This window comes from Hyla sarda, chromosome 6, assembly GCF_029499605.1.
Source record: "Hyla sarda isolate aHylSar1 chromosome 6, aHylSar1.hap1, whole genome shotgun sequence".
Classification (NCBI taxonomy): Eukaryota; Metazoa; Chordata; class Amphibia; order Anura; family Hylidae; genus Hyla; species Hyla sarda.
In genome coordinates, this window is record NC_079194.1 from 195,421,189 (window position 1) to 195,440,797 (window position 19,609).

The window sequence follows — 19,609 nt, forward strand, 5'->3', positions numbered from 1 at the left end:
TTTGGAATTTCTTTTCTGTCACAACCACAGTGCTCTCTGCTGACACCTCTGTTCATTTTAGGAACTGTCCATAGCAGGATAGGTTTGCTAAGGGGATTTTCTCCTGCTCTGGACAGTTCCTAACATGGACAGAGGTGTCAGCAGAGAGCACTTTGGTCAGACGGAAAAGGAATCCAAAAAGAAAAGAATTTCCTCTGTAGTATACAGCCGCTAATAAGCACTGGAAGGATTAAGAATTTGTCATAGAAGTAATTTACAAATCTGTTTGACTTTCTGGCATCAGTTGATTAAAAAAAAAAAAAATTTCCACTTGAGTACTCCTTTAAACAAATTTAACCCCTTGAGTGCTGGAAATGCAGCACGGAAGTGGGTTCATACATGTGGTGGAACTGCCTCATGGTCAAATGCTTCTGGGCCCTAATTCACAAGAACATTAATCAGATTTGCAATCTCTACATCCCCCTTCCACAGGAAAAAATCCTTTTTCATGTCTTTCCAGGCGGGATCCCTTCTAGATCTCTGACTCTCATAAGAACTTTACTCTCTGCAGCTAGGGTTCTGCTTTCTAAACTATGGAAATCACAACTAACTCCCACCATTGGCAAATGGATCTTTTAGGTGGACCACGTATGTATATATATATATATATATATATATATATATCTATATATATATATATCTATATATATACAGTACAGACCAAAAGTTTGAACACACCTTCTCATTCAGAGTTTTCTTTATTTTCATGACTATGAAAATTGTAGATTCACACTGAAGGCATCAAAACTATGAATTATCACATGTGGAATTATAGACATAACAAAAAAGTGTGAAACAACTGAAAATATGTCATATTCTAGGTTCTTCAAAGTAGCCACCTTTTACTTTGATTACTGCTTTGCACACTCTTGGCATTCTCTTGATGAGTTAAAAGAGGTAGTCACCTGAAATGGTCTTCCAAAAGTCTTGAAGGAGTTCCCAGAGATGCTTAGCACTTGTTGGCCCTTTTTGCCTTCACTCTGCTGTCCAGCTCACCCCAAACCATCTCGATTGGGTTCAGGTCCGGTGACTGTGGAGGCCAGGTCATCTGGGGCAGCACCCCATCACTCTCCTTCTTAGTCAAATAGCCCTTACACAGCCTGGAGGTGTGTTTGGGGTCATTGTCCTGTTGAAAAATAAATGATGGTCCAACTAAACGCAAACCGGATGGAATAGCATGCCACTGCAAGATGCTGTGGTAGCCATGCTGGTTCAGTATGCCTTCAATTTTGAATAAATCCCCAACAGTGTCACCAGCAAAGCACCCCCCACACCATCCCACCTCCTCCTCCACACCAGTACACCTGTGAAGTGAAAACCATTTCAGGTGACTACCCCTTGAAGCTCAATAAGAGAATGCCAAGAGTGTGCAAAGCAGTAATCAAAGCAAAAGGTGGCTACTTTGAAGAACCTAGAATATGACATATTTTCAGTTGTTTCACAATTTTTTGTTATGTCTATAATTCCACATGTGTTAATTCATAGTTTTGATGCCTTCAGTGTGATTCTACAATTTTCATAGTCATGAAAATAAAGAAAACTCTGAATGAGTAGGTGTGTCCAAACTTTTGGTCTGTACTGTGTGTGTATATATATATATATATATATATATATATATACACATATATATATATATGTGTGTATATATATATATATATATATATATATATATATATATATACATATACAGACAATACAAATCGCTCACAATACCTGGTTACCGTGGATCACGTTTTGGAAATGACACCCCCACACACACACATTGCTCCCCCCCTTGATGGTAACTTAAAAAGGAACATCAGTCCAACAAAGCGTTCTCATGATAGCTAAGGGCTTAGGCTACTTTCACATGATCGTGTTTTTCATCCCTATTTTATCTGTTTTTGGTGTTTATTTTGCAGACCAGAGTCTAGACATACTGTTAATTTATAGGCTATTCACATGGGCGTATGAAATATATACTTTTAATGCCACACATGCTACTTTTATCTGTTTTGTGAATGGAAAGGGCCAAGTCTATCAATAGAGAGTAAAATATGAATGTGATCTAAATTGCATCAGTATATCTGTATTTCATACTTTGTGTAAAGCAGTGTTTTTCAAAACAGGGTGCCTCCAGCTGTTGCAAAACTACAGCTCCCAGCATGCCCGGACAGCCTTTGGCTGTCCGGGCATGCTGGGAGTTGTAGTTTTACAACAGCTGGGGGCTCTGTGGTTGGGAAACCCTGGTGTAAAGTGTAATTCAGTTTCCTCCCTAGAAGACATGCATACTGTACAGAAATACAGATGGACCTGTAATACATCTGTATTGTGGTTCTGTATTATATATGTATACCAGGATTCTCTTTGGATCAGGCCTTTGACCCCTTACAAATGGCGGTATTCTGGTCAGTATTTTATATCAGTTACACCTACGTCTGATCGGTAGGGTGCCAACACTTTGCTCCCCAACCAATCAGCTGTTATGCAGAACTGAGGCATCAGCACATACACAATGAACAGCCGGAAGCCTTGGTTCTGCTCATTGTGTATTCAGGGAACTGGGTTACTGCAGTTCACTTTCCATTGACATTAATGGTAGCTGTGTTGCAGTAACCCGGTGCCACCACTCCTCAGTGAACGGTGCCAACTGCTTACAGCCATTCAGTGTTTATGTGCCTTTGTTCTGCAAAACAGCTGAATGGTGGGAAAACAAGGTGTCAGCGCCCCAGACATTGATGACCTATCCTGTGGATTGGCCGTCAATGCCTGGAAAACCCCAGTTTATGCCTGGAAAACTCCCTTTAAAGGGGTGCTCCGGTGAAAAACTATTTTTTTTTTAATCAACTGGTGCCAGAACGTTTAAACAGATTTGTAAATTACTTCTATTTAAAAATTTTAATCCTTCCAGTACTTATTAGCTGCTGTTGATTCCAGAGAAAGTTCTTTTGTTTTTGAATTTCTTTTCTGTCTGACCACAGTGCTCTCTGCTGACACCTCTGTCTGTCTCTAGGAAAGAGGGAAAAAGAAAACAGGGGGCGCTCCCTTCGTTTACGTATACCGACTTAGTGTGACCCACGCCTGCACCGCTCATCACAGGAACCCCACAAGGGCAATCTTGCATCTGATCCACCCCAGAATTTGTGTCACGATGCCGGCTGGCAGGAGGTGGATCCTCTGTGCCAGAGAGGGATTGGCGTGGACCGTGCTAGTGGACCGGTTCTAAGTCACTACTGGTTTTCACCAGAGCCCGCCGCAAAGCGGGATGGTCTTGCTGCGGCGGTAGTGACCAGGTCGTATCCACTAGCAACGGCTCAACCTCTCTGGCTGCTGAAGATAGGCGCGGTACAAGGGAGTAGACAGAAGCAAGGTCGGACGTAGCAGAAGGTCGGGGCAGGCAGCAAGGATCGTAGTCAGGGGCAACGGCAGGAGGTCTGGAACACAGGCTAGGAACACACAAGGAAACGCTTTCACTGGCACAATGGCAACAAGATCCGGCGAGGGAGTGAAGGGGAAGTGAGGTAAAATAGGGAGTGCACAGGTGAACACACTAATTGGAACCACTGCGCCAATCAGCGGCGCAGTGGCCCTTTAAATCGCAGAGACCCGGCGCGCGCGCGCCCTAGGGAGCGGGGCCGCGCGCGCCGGGACAGGACAGACGGAGAGCGAGTCAGGTACGGGAGCCGGGGTGCGCATCGCGAGCGGGCGCCACCCGCATCGCGAATCGCATCCCGGCTGGAGGCGATATCGCAGCGCACCCGGTCAGTGGATCTGACCGGGGCGCTGCAGAAACGAGAGTGTAGCGAGCGCTCCGGGGAGGAGCGGGGACCCGGAGCGCTCGGCGTAACAATTTGCACTGTATGTTTGGACCTGAGGAAGGCACTCTCTGTGTGCCGAAACGCGTCGTCCGTTGTGTCATATAAAATATTAATTGTCCTGTGCTGGCTCGAGTCTTTCCATCTGTGACCACGTTTTGCGCAGCGCCTCTAAGACCGTTTTTCTCCATTTTCCACGTGTTGCTCTGTCTGTCTCAGGAACTGTCAAAAGCAGGAGAGGTTTGCTATGGGGATTTGCTTGAGACAGACAGAGGTGTCAGCAGAGAGCACTGTGGTCAGACTGGAAAGAAATTTAAAAAGAAAAGAACTTCCTCAGGGGAATACAGCAGCTGATAAGTACTGGAAGGATTAAGATTTTTAAATAGAAGCAATTTACAAATCTGTTTTACATTTTGGCACCATTTGATTAAAAAAAAATAGTTTTTCACTGGAGTACCCCTTTAAGTCTTAACATTTTGTTAACACTTTGGGTTGGTTAGCACCGTTAGTTGGTACGAAATGTATGAAATATTATCTTAGTGTATTCTGTAATGTTTTCAGGGACAAGCAGTGGCTCAACTCTGCTCAACTGTTCCAAATGTCACGGTTTTCGGAACTGCTTCTGCCTTCAAACACGAGGCTATTAAAAACTCTCTTAATCACCTCTTCGACAGGAATGCAGATTACGTACAAGAAGTAAAAAAGTAAGTTGTTAATTCCATGCAAATCCTAATCCGGTCACAGTGTGTTCCATCCAATAGTGATATATCTACCCAAAGCCCCCACCACGCTTGAAAGTAAAAAGGGGGGCTCACTAAATCACACATCCGACACTAGTCTTAGCCACAATGTTATAGAGCAGTGGTCTTCAACCTGTGGGCCTCCAGATGTTGCAAAACTACAACTCCCAGCATGCCCGGACAGCCGTTGGCTGTCCGGGCATGCTGGGAGTTGTAGTTTTGCAACATCTGGAGGTCCGCAGGTTGAAGACCACTGTTAGGCTGCATTCACACCACGTTTTTGCAATACAGTTCCCGTATCAGGTTTTTGAGGAAAAACGGATTCCTCAAAACCTGACTAAACTGTCTCAAAACGTGTGTACTAATTTTAACCCGTATACGGTTTGAAAAATGACATCCGGTTGCATCCGGTTTTAAGAAAAAAACATATACGTTTTTAACTTTTCACTCCATTTTGAATAAAGTTTTACTTGTTTGATTGAAATTCCAAGAAAAAAAAACTGTGCAAAGTCAAAAACCGTATGGTGAAACCCGGATGGAACAGTATGCACATACAGTTCTGTACGGTTCCCATTGACTCCCATGTTAAAAAAAACGTATACGGTTTAATACAGTTTTTCTACCGGACCTAAAACCGTGGTCGACTACGGTTTTGGGTACAGGAAAAAAACCTGACAAAACTGTACAGAATGCAAAACAGACACAACCTCATGCATCTTTTGGCATAAGGTTTTTAATGGAGAGTCAATGCATATGTTTTCCAATACGGTTCCATACGGTTTTCACATAGAAAACGTATACAGGAACTGTATTGGAAAAACGTGGTGTGAATGCACCGTTAGGGTGCATTCACACCACGTTTTTGCAATACAGTTCCCAGATCAGGTTTTTGATGAAAAACGGATTCCTCAAAACCTAACTAAACTGTATCAAAACGTGTGTACAAATTTCAACCCGTATACAGTTAAAAACCGTATACAGTTTAAAAAAAATGATGTGCGGTTGCATCCGTTTTTTAAGAAAAGTACATATACGTTTTTAACTTTACACTCCATTTTGAATAAAGTTTCCCTTGTTTGATTGAAATTCCAAGAAAAAAAATGTGTAAAGTTAAAAAACGTATGGTGAAAACCGGATGGAACCATATGCATATACGGTTCTGTACGGTTCCTATTGACTCCCATGTTTAAAAAAAAAAAAAACATATACGGTTTGATACAGTTTTTCACCCGGCCTAAAAACCGTGGTAGACTACGGTTTTGGGTACGGGAAAAAAACCTGACAAAACCGTACAGGATGCAAAACGGACACAACCTGATGCATACGGTTTTCAATGGAGAGTCAATGCATACGGTTTTCAATACGGTTCCATACGGTTTTCACATAGAAAATGTATACGGGAACTGTATTGCAAAAACCCTTATAGAGGATTCATAAAAGAGGATTCTCAGTGTGGAAAAGTCCTCTATATTGTCCGGATGTCCTAACAGGAAAGGGTTGTCCTTATTTGATCACTCAGAATTCAGGAGGTATAGTAAAGCTTGAAAAATAGGAACGTACTTGTATAAACAGGAGCATAGTAATGTTGCATCTAGTATGCAGGTTAGGCCTGGCATATCCAGTTAGGCTGGGTTCACACCATGTTTTGTTAAATACGGTTCCCGTATACGACTGGGAAGAGGGGGGCGGGGCTTAATCGCAGCACCCGCACTCAGCCGTATTCGGGAACCGTATTTAATGTATGTCTATGAGCCGACCGGAGTGAACCGCAGCCTTTGGTCGGCTTCGTTTTCGGCCGTATGCGGTTTCCCTACCGCAGGCAGAAACGTGGTCGACCGCGGGTTTGCCTACAGTCGGGAAACCGCATACGGCCGAAAACGAAGCCGACCGGAGGCTGCGGTCGTCGGGCGCCGCGATTAAGCCCCGCCCCCCCTCCTCCCAGCCGTATACGGGAACCGTATTTAACAAAACGTGGTGTTAACCCAGCCTTAGTGGCACATAATCTTTCTGAGTAAACTATCTACCCAATGCTAGTGTGACTGGCAGCCTCCACAACATAAGCATCTTAAGCACGGGTACTTAGTGGTTAGCACTGATATCCTCAGCCCTGGGGTCATAGGTGGAGATTTATCAAAACCTGTCCAGAGGAGAAGTTGCTGAGTTGCCCATAGCAACCAATCAGATTGCTTCTTTCATTTTGCAGAGGCCTTGTTAAAAATGAAAGAAGCGATCTGATTGGTTGCTATGGGCAACTCAGCATCTTTTCCTCTGGACAGGTTTTGATCAATCTCCTCCATAGATTCTATGTACAATAGCTGTCATTCACCCTAGAGCAGTGTTTCCCAACCAGGGTGCCTCCAACTGTTGCAAAACGACAACTCCCAGCATGCCCGGACAGCCAAAGGCTGCTGGGCATTCTGGGAGTTGTAGATTTGCAACAGCTGAAGGCACCCTGGTTGGGAAACACTGCCCTAGAAGTAGTGTCCCTGCCTTACAAGGCCTAGTGTGAATAGTCACCGTATACAATAGTATACGTATACTTCACTGTTTCTAAAAGTTAAGTAACTAATTCCCATATATTAACTGTATTCTTACCTGCCTTAAGAAGCCTTAATTTAAAAATAAAAAATAAAATAAGAACATATGGATGGGGGGGGGGGGAGTCCCAAGGTTGGTATACAATGAGCCATAGGTCCAAATACAGTGATCCCTCAACTTACAATGGCATACAATACAATAGTTTCAACATACAATGGTCTTTTCTGGAACCAGACTCAACATACAATGTTATGGACAGTCCAGATCTGTGAAATGTGTCAATGAACTGACCAATCAGAATAGGTATTCACTGGTAAAACTTCTGTATTACTGAAGCATATGCACTGAATGGTGTCTGGTAGCGCCCCCTACAGTACAGGGAAGTATTACATGTTCTGTACTACTCTTTGGGCCAGGATTAGCTGCTCCTTTGGACACCAGGTGTGGGCGGCTCCATGTTACTTTTTTAGGACATTGCGTGTGCTGTACAGGACCCGGAAGAAGCTCCTGTCCTCTACATAGACTAGTGCTTCCCAAGCAGGGTGCCCCCAGCTGTTGCAAAACTACAACTCCCAGCATGCCTGGACAGCCTTTGGCTGTCCGGGCATGCTGGGAGTTGTACTTTTGCAACAGCTGGAGGCTCCCTGCTTGGGAAACACTGACATAGACAGTGATTTACAGCTCCCAGCAGCTCTTTCTTACTTTTATATGTAAGGATTTGCTATATCTGTATTTATCTACTTATTTTTCTTCAATTCTCACTTTTTCCTATTTTTGAATGACATTTTGGTGCCTTTAGAACCATTTACCAGGTTCCCATAGAGTTATGGTCTCAACATACAATGGTTTCAACATATAATGGTCGTCCCGGAACCAATTAATATTGTAAATTGAGGGACCACTGTAGTAAGCTTCTACGAACATCCCAACCATTCACCTATGGGTCCTGATAGTGTGTCCTCCTTGTTAACCATTGCCCATCCACTGGCATTCCAACAGTCTCATTAGAGACCCGCCGGTATGAACAGATTAGAAGATTAGAGCCCCACTGGTATGAACAGCGTGGAAATGTCACCTCCTTCCATTATATCATTCTCTATCCTATCTATCTATAGCGTTCCAGTATAAGGAAAGATTCCTTTTGCACTATACAAATAAGACACTTTTCTGGTATTTTCTATGTATCTATTGTCCTAACAAAAGTGCCACAAGTCTAGCAAATATAGCAAATGTCTATTTGTATTAGTAATAGGTTCAGGTATCACATCTAGAGATGAGCGAACTTACAGTAAATTCGATTTGTCACGAACTTCTCGGCTCGGCAGTTGATGACTTATCCTGCATAAACTAGTTCAGCTTTCAGGTGCTCCCGTGGGCTGGAAAAGGTGGATACAGTCCTAGGAAAGAGTCTCCTAGGACTGTATCCACCTTTTCCAGCCCACGGGAGCACCTGAAAGCTGAACTAATTTATGCAGACTAAAGTCATCAACTGCCGAGCCGAGAAGTTCGTGACGAATTGAATTTACTGTAAGTTCGCTCATCTCTAATCACATCCATAGATCATTTTGCACAAACACATCCTACAGTTTGGGGGTCTTAGGTGACCCATGATGTTTTTCTATGTGCCCCTATTAAGAGAAGAAGCAGTCATAAAGTGTGTAACTAATACAGTGTGGTCTTTAGTGTGGTCCCCAAAAAGTCCGTACGCTTTTACCTTACATAGGATGAAAATACCTACAAAGTTATTCAGGCTAGGATTTGTCATGTAAGCACACATCTGTATTTTGCATTTGTTAAAGGGGCCTGAATCTATATGTGATATCTCCCCCCAAGGTCTTCTTGTACAGCGAAGAACAGGTGTAACAGTCTGTTTCGGTTTTTCAGAATTTCACCAGAAGGAGTAGACATTGTCCTGGATTGCTTATGTGGGGAAAACACCGGAAAAGGAATTGGCCTCCTGAAACCACTGGGGACATATATTTTATATGGTAGGTTGGATGTTTACGCTGTGATGGGTGTTGGTAGTACATTATAATAAGCTGATGGCTCATACATGCATAGGCTTAGGGTTAAAGGGGTATTCCACTGCCCAGCATTCGGAAGTAAACGTTCCAAAACTTTTTCGTGCTGCGGGGTCCGCCACGCCCATCATGACATCACAGCCACGCCCCCTCAATGCAAGTCTATGGGAGGGGGCGTGACGGCTGTCACGCCCCCTCTCATAGACTTGCATTGAGGGGGCGTGGCCGTGATGTCACGAATGGCGTGGTCGACCCCCGCAGCGCAAAAACATAGTTACATAGTTAGTACGGTTGAAAAAAGACATACGTCCATCAAGTTCAACCAGGGATTGGAACGTTTGGAATGTTTACTTCCGAACGCTGGCCAGTGTAGTACCCCTTTAAAAGCATGGCTTACTTCAGCCACCACTAAAGGCAACCTGTTTTATTATGAAATTTAGTATATTAAAAGTATATCAAGTTCCTTCTGATGGTGGCTGCAGGCAGCTTGAATTTTATTAGCTGAATGAATGTTTATGCATGAGAATTCAAGCTCTTTATCAGAAAAGCAGAGTTCTGAACATTATAAAGAAATTCATCTTCAGCAAATTAACTTAAAGCTTTAGGGTCGTCTATAATGAACGTTATTTATAGACGATCCCTAATTCGGAGGCACTCTGGTATTGTAACATTTCCATTCATAAAAGAGCAGGAAGCTGTAGAGAACATTGGGTTTTCTTTGACCACCATTAACATACAGTACAATGGGCTAGGTACAAGTATGGTATGCAGAATATAGGATTCCACTAGCAGCAGCCTGTGTTCTGCTGCCAAACCAAGAAGTGGTTCTATTCTAAGGGAAAAGGGGCTTCAAGGATCTTCTGATCTTCTAGTACACTATTTCCCTTGGGTAGGGCATTTAAAGACAAAATGTGCCCGGTAGTTCAGCTTTATAGCATGTTTGCAACCTATCATTATGTAGTGGGGCCTTTCCTGGTGTCTTCTTTTCTTTAAATCATATTAAAGGGGTACTCTGGTGCCAGAAAGTTAAACAGATTTGTAAATTACTTCTATTACAAAATCTTAATCCTTCCAGTACTTATTAGCTGCTTAATACTACAAAGGATATTCTTTTCTTTTTGGAACACAGTGCTCTCTGCTGACATCTCTGTCCATTATAGGAACTGTCCAGAGCAGCATATGTTTGCTATGGGGATTTTCTCCTACTCTGGACAGTTCTTAAAATGGACAGAGATGTCAACAGAGAGCTCTGTGTTCCAAAAAGAAAAGAATTTCCTCTGTAACATACAGCAGCTGTCACGCACCTGGATGTAGGCTGTCACGAAGCTGGAAGTGGATCCACCACCTGTGTGGCAGATGACTCGGACCGTATCGGGGAGCGGAGTCTAAGGTACTGCTGGTCTTCATCAGAGCCTTCAGGAATGCTTTCTCTCAGGCAATAGGCACTGAAGATCCAGCAGAGAAGTGGGGGAGGTGCAGGGAAGAATAGTGTCAGGTGTGAGTGATAATTATGGGCGCACTGGCCCTTTAAATTTTAAATCTCCGGCACGCGCGCCCTACGGGACAGGTACACCTGCACCGGGGCTGAAGCACAGTAGCATACGAGTCAGAGGAAGCAGGTAAGTGAGAGGCCGGGATTCGCATGCATCCCGTGATGTGAATCCCAGCCCCGCCGGGAGCAGGGACAATGCGCCTGCGGCCGACATGTGCGGCCAGAGCGCAAGCTGTAACAGCAGCTAATAAGTACTGGAAGGATTAAGATTTTTTAATAGAAGTCATTTACAAATCTGTTTAACTTTCTGGCACCAGTTGATAAAAAAAATAAAATAAAATGTTTTCCACCGGAGTACCCCTTTAAATGTATTATTGCTTTGCATATTCCTCTAAATACAGTGGGGGAGATTTATCAAAACTTGTGTAGAGGAAGAGTGGTGCAGTTGCCCATGGCAACCAGTCAGATTGCTTCTTTCATTTTTCACAGGTCTCTTCAAAAATGAAAGAAACTATTTGATTGGTTGCTATGGGCAACTGCACGACTCTACCTCTACACAGGTTTTGCTAAATCTCCCCCTGTTAATAATCCATGCCAATATACTGACACCATCCACTAGGTGATATTATTTTATTGCCAGCAAATGGTTTTAAAATGAACAATGTATACATTTCCATTGTCACCGCATATTTGTCACATACTTCATGTTCTTATTATTAACTACTTCATTATTAGCAGCTTGGAGCTAAACTAACCTCTATGGTGGGGCAAGTAATGTGGCAACTTAAAGGGGTACTCTGCTGCTCAGCATTTGGAACAAACTGTTTCGAACTCTGGAGACGTCAGCTCGTGACGTCATAGCCCCGCCCCCTTGTGATGTCACGCCTCGCCCCCTCAATGCAAGTCTATGGGAGGGGGCGTGACAGCCGTCACGCCCCCTCCCATAGACTTGCATTGAGGGGGCGGGGCGTGAAGTCATGAGGGGGCGGGGCTATAACATCACGAGCTCCCGTCTCCAGAGTTCGAAACAGTTTGTTCCAAATGCTGGGCAGCGGAGTACCCCTTTAAGACAGGCTCCTCGCAACCTGACAAGTTCAGACCCCTTCAGCACAGGAGCCTAGATTTGCTTTGTCACTTTTAGATTTGGTTTAGAGTTAATTCTCACGTATGTGTGGTCTATGTGCAGTTTTCATATTTTGCATATGTTGTGTTGCATTCTCAAATTTCTTTTGTTGCAGGTTCATCCAATATGGTCACCGGGGAAACAAAAAGCTTCTTCAGTTTTGCCAAATCAGTAAGTGTCACTACTTAAGCGTTACACATAACACTGTCGTTTTTGAATAACGTATTTCATGTTAAATGTTCAGATTCAATAGAGTAAATATTGTAAAGCCTATCTACATAGTATGCAGAGTATATCCTTATTTCTCCGTGGCTCTGCAGGTTACCTATATATCTATTCCTGTGATCATTATTTTATTGCATATATATAACTACATTTATAAGGGTGGTCCCAGTACATCATGTTTGCTATAATAATACATTGCAAACTTACATAGGTGGTACATACAGCATCCTTGTCACAAGTGTATTAGTTAAGCCTGCCATAGACATCATCACGCTCCGCTGACTGCTGACGCTCCTGTCCCCCGGTCTATACACCTGCATGCTCCGCCGAGTGTTTGAAACAGAAGGTTCGGGCATGTTAAAATCGACCTACCTGATCCTTTTTTACACATGAGATGGTCAGGGTGGTCCCCTAAAACTCTTCAGATCCAGCCAATAATAATCTAAAGTGGAACTTACTGTATGTAGTCTTAAAAAGTGATCATGGAAAGGTGCATTGTTTAGGCTGTGTGATGTCACAAGTAATTATAATAAATGATGTCATAATGCAACATGCGACAGTCACACAATATCCAACCTTGATAGATTATTGGTTGTAAGTTGCGACTGCAACCTGTTTGAAACTTCTGTGCTCTTTGGTTATGTTTTACAGCCAAATCTCAACTGTAATAAAGCTGCTTGACAGCAAGTCCCTGCTAAGTCGCACAACAGCCTCTTTGGTTTCTTTGCTAAATAGTGTCACTCATGACCTGCTAGCCTCATTCTCATGAATTAGCCAGCAATTCCTTTCTAGCCATTAAAAGGGTTATCCTGTTTAGAAAAACGTATCCCCTTTCAGAAAGATAAGGGGATGTGTCAGATCGTGGGGTGTCCAACCACTGGATCCTCCGCGATCTCCGCGATCTCCTATCCTGCTGCACGGAGCGGGGGTTGGCAAGCACCGTCCATTCGTACCTTGAGAGGGCCAAAGTGCTGTGTATCTCTGGCTTTCCCAACGAGATACAAGGAAGGGGCATGTTGACCACCAGCTCTGTGCAGGAGGAGAGCCGGGTCGCCGGGCAGGAGATTGCAAGGGGGGTCCCAGCGCTCGGACCACCCACATTCTGACATTTATCCCCTATCCCTATTTTTCTAAGCTGGATTACTCCTTTAACAATTATTTTTTGGGAATTGCTATTATGTAGTTCTGTGCTATTTTAAATGAAGTAGAACCAAACCCTAGAAGATACATGTAGATTGTATATTATGTATTGAACAAAACTGATATCACCAATACTAATACATTATCATTTTCTACTTTCAGTGGTGGCAAGTGGAAAAGGTCAATCCCATCAAATTATATGAAGAGAACAAAGTAATGTCTGGGTTCTCACTGCTAAACCTGCTGTTCAAACAAGGACGCGCTGGTGTCATAAGAGGGGTCATAGACAAGCTTCTTGACTTGTACAATCAGAAGAAGATCAAACCATTGGTGGATTCATTGTGGGCATTAGAGGAGGTATTCTCATCATGTCTTTGAAATGAATGCAGTGTGTAATGTCCTATCATTTCCTATCTGACTATGGCAAGGGCACTTGACTTCTGTGGTCATGTAGTTTTACTGAATTTGCAAACCCTCTTGGTGCCTCAAACCTATCTAAGCCTGCATGCAGTGCATCATTTCAACATATTTTTTATGAGCCAACCAGGAGCATCTGAGATCAGTGTTCTTCTCTGTAGAGTCATTTAACTTTAAAGGGGTATTCAAGGCAAAAACTTTTTTATATATATCAACTGGCTCCGGAAAGTTAAACAGATTTATAAATTACTTCTATTAAAACATCTTAATCCTTCCAATAGTTATTAGCTTCTGAAGTTTTCTGTCTAACTGCTCAATGATGATGTCACGTCACGGGAGCTGTGCATGATGGGAGAATATCCCTTGCATGATGGGAGAATATCCCCATAGGAGCTGGACAGCTCCCGGGACATGAGTCATCAGAAAGCAGTTAGACAGAAAACAGCAACTCAACTTCAGAAGCTAATAACTATTGGAAGGATTAAGATTTTTTTAATAGAAGTAATTTACAAATCTGTTTCACTTTCTGGAGCCAGTTGATATATAAAAAAAAGTTTTTGCCTGGAATACCCCTTTAAGTAGGTTTTTCCATAGCAAAAATGTCCAAGGACTTCTTGTGCTGCCTTAAAGTGCTGCATAAACCTCAGCTGGGGTAAGGAGGGTCAGTGGTTATTTACCTGTATGACAATGCCATCCTTAGTAGGAGCGAGACTTGGTGGAAGCTCCTATAGTCTGGTTATCTCCTTACTTGTATGCTTATAGAGAATAACCTATGGAAAGGTAGAACCATGTTCAGATTCCCTCTGCACATTACTTCTTGGGAAAACCAGAGCTGGACTCCCCTCTCCATGAACCCTATAGCAACCACATGAGTATATCGGGAACACTGTAATATCAGCATGATTCTCAACGTAATGGCCATGAAAAGGAAAGTCAGAACTGCACTTTTGCAACCTTTCAACACTAACATGTCAAAACACCACAGGTGGGTGAATGGACGAGAAGTTATTTATAAAGTAAATATCCCTATTTTTGGGATTCCAGGTGAAAGAAGCAATGCAAAGGATCCATGACAGAGGTAACATCGGAAAGCTGATTTTAGATGTGGAAAAGGCTCCAACCCCGTTGGTAAGGATTTATTATTTATTCTAGGGTATTCTATTTATGTTGCCCATTGCTTTAGTATATGATACATTTTTCAGCTTTTATGTGCTGGCTTCCTGGTGGGCTTGTGGGCCTGAACGACTGCCTGCCTGGACATGGAAATCTGTTGGGCAGGGCATGATATAGCAGAAGCCCTAGTCTTTATCTAGGTAGAATTTTCATTCCTGATGACCTATGACTCCAGCAGCCAGTGCTTCTAAGATGAAGTCATTGATCATCCTGTAGATGTGTGCTAAAGGAACAAAGCTAAGAGCGACCAACACTGAAGAAAATATGCAGAATGTAAGCCTAAAATATTTTTCACCAAGCCACTGGAAATCCTGGACCCCCCCCCCCCCCCCCCCCATATTACTGGTCCTCGGTTTCAAGCTGCATTTCTTGAATGCAGGATAATAACCACTAAAGACAGCCAAAAATGTGCATTGGTGTTGTCACCCAGTTTTCCTAGACACGAAGCATAGAAATTTGTCTAAAGACATCTGAGTGACTACCACTATGTGCAGTCTAATAGTTGCTGTCTTCCAATATCTGTTTCCAATGTAACGAATTAAAGAGGTACCTCGCCCTTCAACATTTATTCCCCTATCCAAAGGATAGGGGATATGATGTCTGATCGCGGGGGTCCTGCCGCTGAGGACCCCCGCAATCTCGACTGCGGAACCCCAGACATCACCCCAATGCCGGATGACTGGCACTGGCGATGCGGGGCGGAGGTTTGTGAGGTCACAGCCATGCCCCCCTCAATGCAAGTCTATGGAAGGGGGCGTGACTGCCGTCACGCCCCCTCCCATAGACTTGCATTGGAGGGGCATGACCGATCAGAGCACGGCCGCCACGTCATCAGCCTCCAGCACTGCACATGACGCTCTAAACAAACGCTGGGTGCAGCAGGGAGATCGTGGAGGTCTCCAGTGGCGGGACCCCTGTGATCAGACATCTATCTTATCCCCTATACTTTGGATAGGGATAAGATGTCTAGGGACGGAGTAACCCTTTAAGAGTTTACATAAGAAGATGACTAGAAACTTTTTTAATTAGGGAGGATATACTCTGTAACTACTAGGACATATTTTATTACTATTTCCCATCAGCTCCACCGTGGATTCAACTGAGAAATGACTCCAGTGTGCTGAGTTGTCCTGTGGCTGATAAAGCATCTGATGTAAATGAAATGCTTCCTCCTCCCGTACGCTAAGAGCCAAATATTACAGACCACTAACTGCCTTTGCCTGTGCGCTGTTAACAGAATAAATCTTGTTTTCGAGCTGTTGAGTTAATGCAGACTGACATTGTTGATGCAGAGTGTGATAGTGCCACATGCTGTGACAGTATGCAAACAAAAGATGATTTTACCAATTACCCTCCAGGCTTCTTTTTCGAAGTAAAATTCCAGAGCAGGACAACAGTGAAGGCGGTAGATGTACTGTCACTGCGCTTTACCTTCTATTTGCCACAGCAGAAACCAAATGATCCCGTATGCTTGTTAATGCTCGGTGCCCTACCACCAGAATCAACTGCAATGTCAAGGGGGATTAAAGCAGATCTGTCATCAGACTATTCTGCCCTATGTAAGAAAGGCATAGTAAGTCTACTCTTACTATGTATACTATGTGTTGTGTTTGATGTAGACCAAGAGAACCTCCTAAGATCTTTATATAGTATGCTACCAGAAGCCCTTGTCATGGGCACCTTGGTGTATACTGGGGACAATTTCAAAGAAAGCTAAATACAACAGTGGAAATATGCCAAAGAAGCCACACACAGGGGAAGGGTCTTAAAAGCTCTGTACCAGCAATGGTGGTTAAATATAAGTTAATGGACCTAATGCTGAATGACTGATATTAAGGTTTTTAGGATAATCTTACAAAAAAAAATTGAGCAGTAAACTGGAAAGTGAGCGACCATCCATCTGACCTTACAAATAATTACAGTGGACATGGTATTGTCATTCTGCTTTTGTGCTGTTGGATAACTTGTTTGTCCCACACCAACTTCTTAAAGGGGTTTGCACTTTTCTCTCTCACCACTAGGCAGCGCTATGTCCCTCTTTCACCTCCTGGTAATAGCAGTTTAGGCTGGCAGCACTCAGGTGACATCGCCGCTGCTGGCCTGGACTTGTGCGCTTCCAATGCTGCTATGAAAGTAACTCCCTGCCCTGGTTCTTATAGTCCAGGGGATTGTCACAACAATAGCAGTTGTGATGATCCCCCCCCCCCCCCCCTTGTTATTCCCTGGCTTTTTGCATAAATCACAGTCCGCTCCAGGGCTTGTACACTGTGCCTGGAGCCATCAGTGATGAGGTTGGCAGATACAGAAGGCCAGACAGAGGAGCCAGCATGATGTCAGCAGCCCGGCTACCACTTCTGGAGTGGAGCAGTGGTTGTTAATCCGGGCATAAGTTGTAAACAAGGGAGGATGGCAAAACACGAAAAGTAGGCAATTTTGCTAATTATATGCTTAAAGAGTACCTGTCATGATCGTGTTCAATTTTATAATCCTCCCAGTTCACTGCCCCATCATGATGAACCACCCCCTGCCTTTATTCTTATTATTTTTTTGTTTTCTACCTTGATATTGCTCTTTTTCTGATTTTCTGCTCAGTCTCAGTCAGATTCACAGACTGGGAAGGGGTGTTACCCAGCAGGTGTGACATCATCTGAAGCCATACAGGGGAGAACTTCCACCCTTACTCTGCTACACACAGCCCAGAAAAAAGTTCAGTGTGAGATGAGCTATGATTGGCTAAGGCTGCACACACACCCTCAGCACTGAAGACTGCATTTCCTGATTTTGGACTTCTGCCAGGCCAGCAGGAGTCCAAAGGCTGTTCAAGAGACTGGGGGAAATGTGCTCTGGACAAGTAGGGGCAGCTTTAAAAAAAACAAATAAAACATAGAAAACTTCATTTTTTTATTTACCATACAGAATGCAATAGCAAAAATTAGTTTTAATGACAGTGCCCTTTTAAAGGGGTACTCCGCTGACCTGCTTCCGGAGCTCCACTCACCAGCATCTGGAAGTTTATTGTTCCGAACGCTGTGTGCGGGCTTCCGTGTTCAGGGCCGCCCCTCGTGACGTCACGCCCGCCCCCTCGTGATGTAACGCTCACACCCCCTCAACGAAAGTCTTTGGGAGGTGGCCCTGAACACGGAAGCCCGCACACAGTGTTCGGAACAATAACCTTCCAGACGCTGGGGAGTGGAGCTCAGGAAGCAGGGCAGCGGAGTACCCCTTTAAATGTGCATGCCCTACTACATGAATTGTGATGTAAAAAAATGGAATACCCCTTTCAGTTCTATTTTTTTGTACAATTTCTAGTCTTTCTTCAGGCAGATTTCTTGTCATATACCTCTATGAAATGCTCTGATGTATGACTATACCGTGGCATTCATCAACCATAGATTTTCATTTAAAAAAAACACACCATATGATATATGTTTTTTGGGGGTTGCATCAGTATAGAAAATGTACAGTAAACTAGGCTTTCCTACATGGTGAAAAAAAGTATGCAGATGTTTATTGGCCTAATTAATGATAAATAAGGCCTTATGGATTCTTTGGCGCATACACCTTGAGCATGTGATATTACATCATGGAATCCATTATACAAAAAAGTGATTTTTCAGCAAAAGCTAGAGTTATTCTTTAAATGGGTACTCCACTAGCCAGCGTGGAACTAAATGTTCCGAACGCTATTTTCGCGCTGCAGGTCGGCCACGCCCACTCGAGATGTCACAGCCACACCCCTCAATGCAAGTCTATGGGAGGGGGCGTGACAGCCGCCACACCCCCTCCCATAGACTTGCATTGAGGGGCGTGGTTGTGACATCACGATGGGGTGTGGCCGACCCCGCAGCACGAAAACAGCATTCGCAACATATAGTTCCACGCTGGCCAGTGGAGTACCCCTTTAAGCCTTGGATTCTTTCTGTATACTTGTATGAATATGGACACATACAACTGATGGTTTCCATAAGCTCAGCTTACAAATACACTGTTTCCATGCAGATGGCCAATGACAGCACAGAAACCAGTGAAGCTGGAGAGGAAGAAGAAGACCACGAGGGTGACACTGAAAATAAGGAAAGGATGCCCTTTATCCAGTGATAGAGGCTGTGACTGCTGAAAGATTGGAAGAATGAAATATCTCTCTTCTGTGCATCAGTGAACAAACCTGCTGTAGTACACTGTGTGTTGTATTTGTCTGCAGTGAGCTGAGCTACTGTATAAACTGTTGTGTATATTGTGGCAGTAAGTGCCTACTTGGCAGCCTTTAGTAAGTGTACTAATGTGTGAGATAGGCCTGTGATACATCTCTAAGATGCAGGAAAAATATGATTACAATTTAGATCTAGACCTTTCACCTCTTTGCTACTAGAGAGCTTAGGACAGCTTTAACTGAGGACCATCCAGACAAATACAGAGCTGATTTACCCAGCTGCCTCAGATTTCCACGCCAGGCCCATCGACTAAATGCTGCCAGTCAGCCAGACTGCCACCTTAACTCAAGTGCCAACCTTTTCTTAGTATTACTATGCTCTATAATTGTGCCATATAGTCATCCACATACCTAGGTGGTTAACCCGGGAAAGGCCCAGGAGTTAGGAAAGCGCCAAGTGGATTATTACTGTGGTTAGGGTCTTATGTCATTTTCTCAATATAGAGAAATAGATGGTCACATCTTCATCCACTCCTTTAAAAACGATAAATAATGCCTAACGTATTTCTGGACCTTCAGTGTCTAGATCAAGTAGTCTTTAAGATACCTGCAGCCACTTTTATACAAATTTTGACGTTTTCCTGTTCAAAAATACCTCAGTCTTGTTTGCCACTCACAATCAACAGCTTTATTATGAGAAGTAAAAATGTTTCCACCTAAAATCTTCAGTAAATCAATGTTCTTAAGTTGTTCTTTG

General features: G+C 43.5%; 1 protein-coding gene across 1 annotated transcript in view; it reads left to right on the forward strand.

Annotated features, from left to right (window-relative positions):
• VAT1L (vesicle amine transport 1 like) overlaps positions 1 to 18,883 on the forward strand; it is a 66,443-nt gene extending 47,560 nt beyond the window's left edge. Inside the window, exons 4-9 of the mRNA XM_056526114.1 lie at positions 4,395 to 4,537; positions 8,996 to 9,099; positions 11,863 to 11,918; positions 13,275 to 13,469; positions 14,574 to 14,657; positions 18,702 to 18,883. Of these exons, the coding sequence (XP_056382089.1) occupies positions 4,395 to 4,537; positions 8,996 to 9,099; positions 11,863 to 11,918; positions 13,275 to 13,469; positions 14,574 to 14,657; positions 18,702 to 18,800 (681 nt within the window). The 3' untranslated portion in view covers positions 18,801 to 18,883. The remainder of the gene's footprint in view (positions 1 to 4,394; positions 4,538 to 8,995; positions 9,100 to 11,862; positions 11,919 to 13,274; positions 13,470 to 14,573; positions 14,658 to 18,701) is intronic.
• The last annotated feature ends 726 nt before the right edge of the window (positions 18,884 to 19,609 follow it).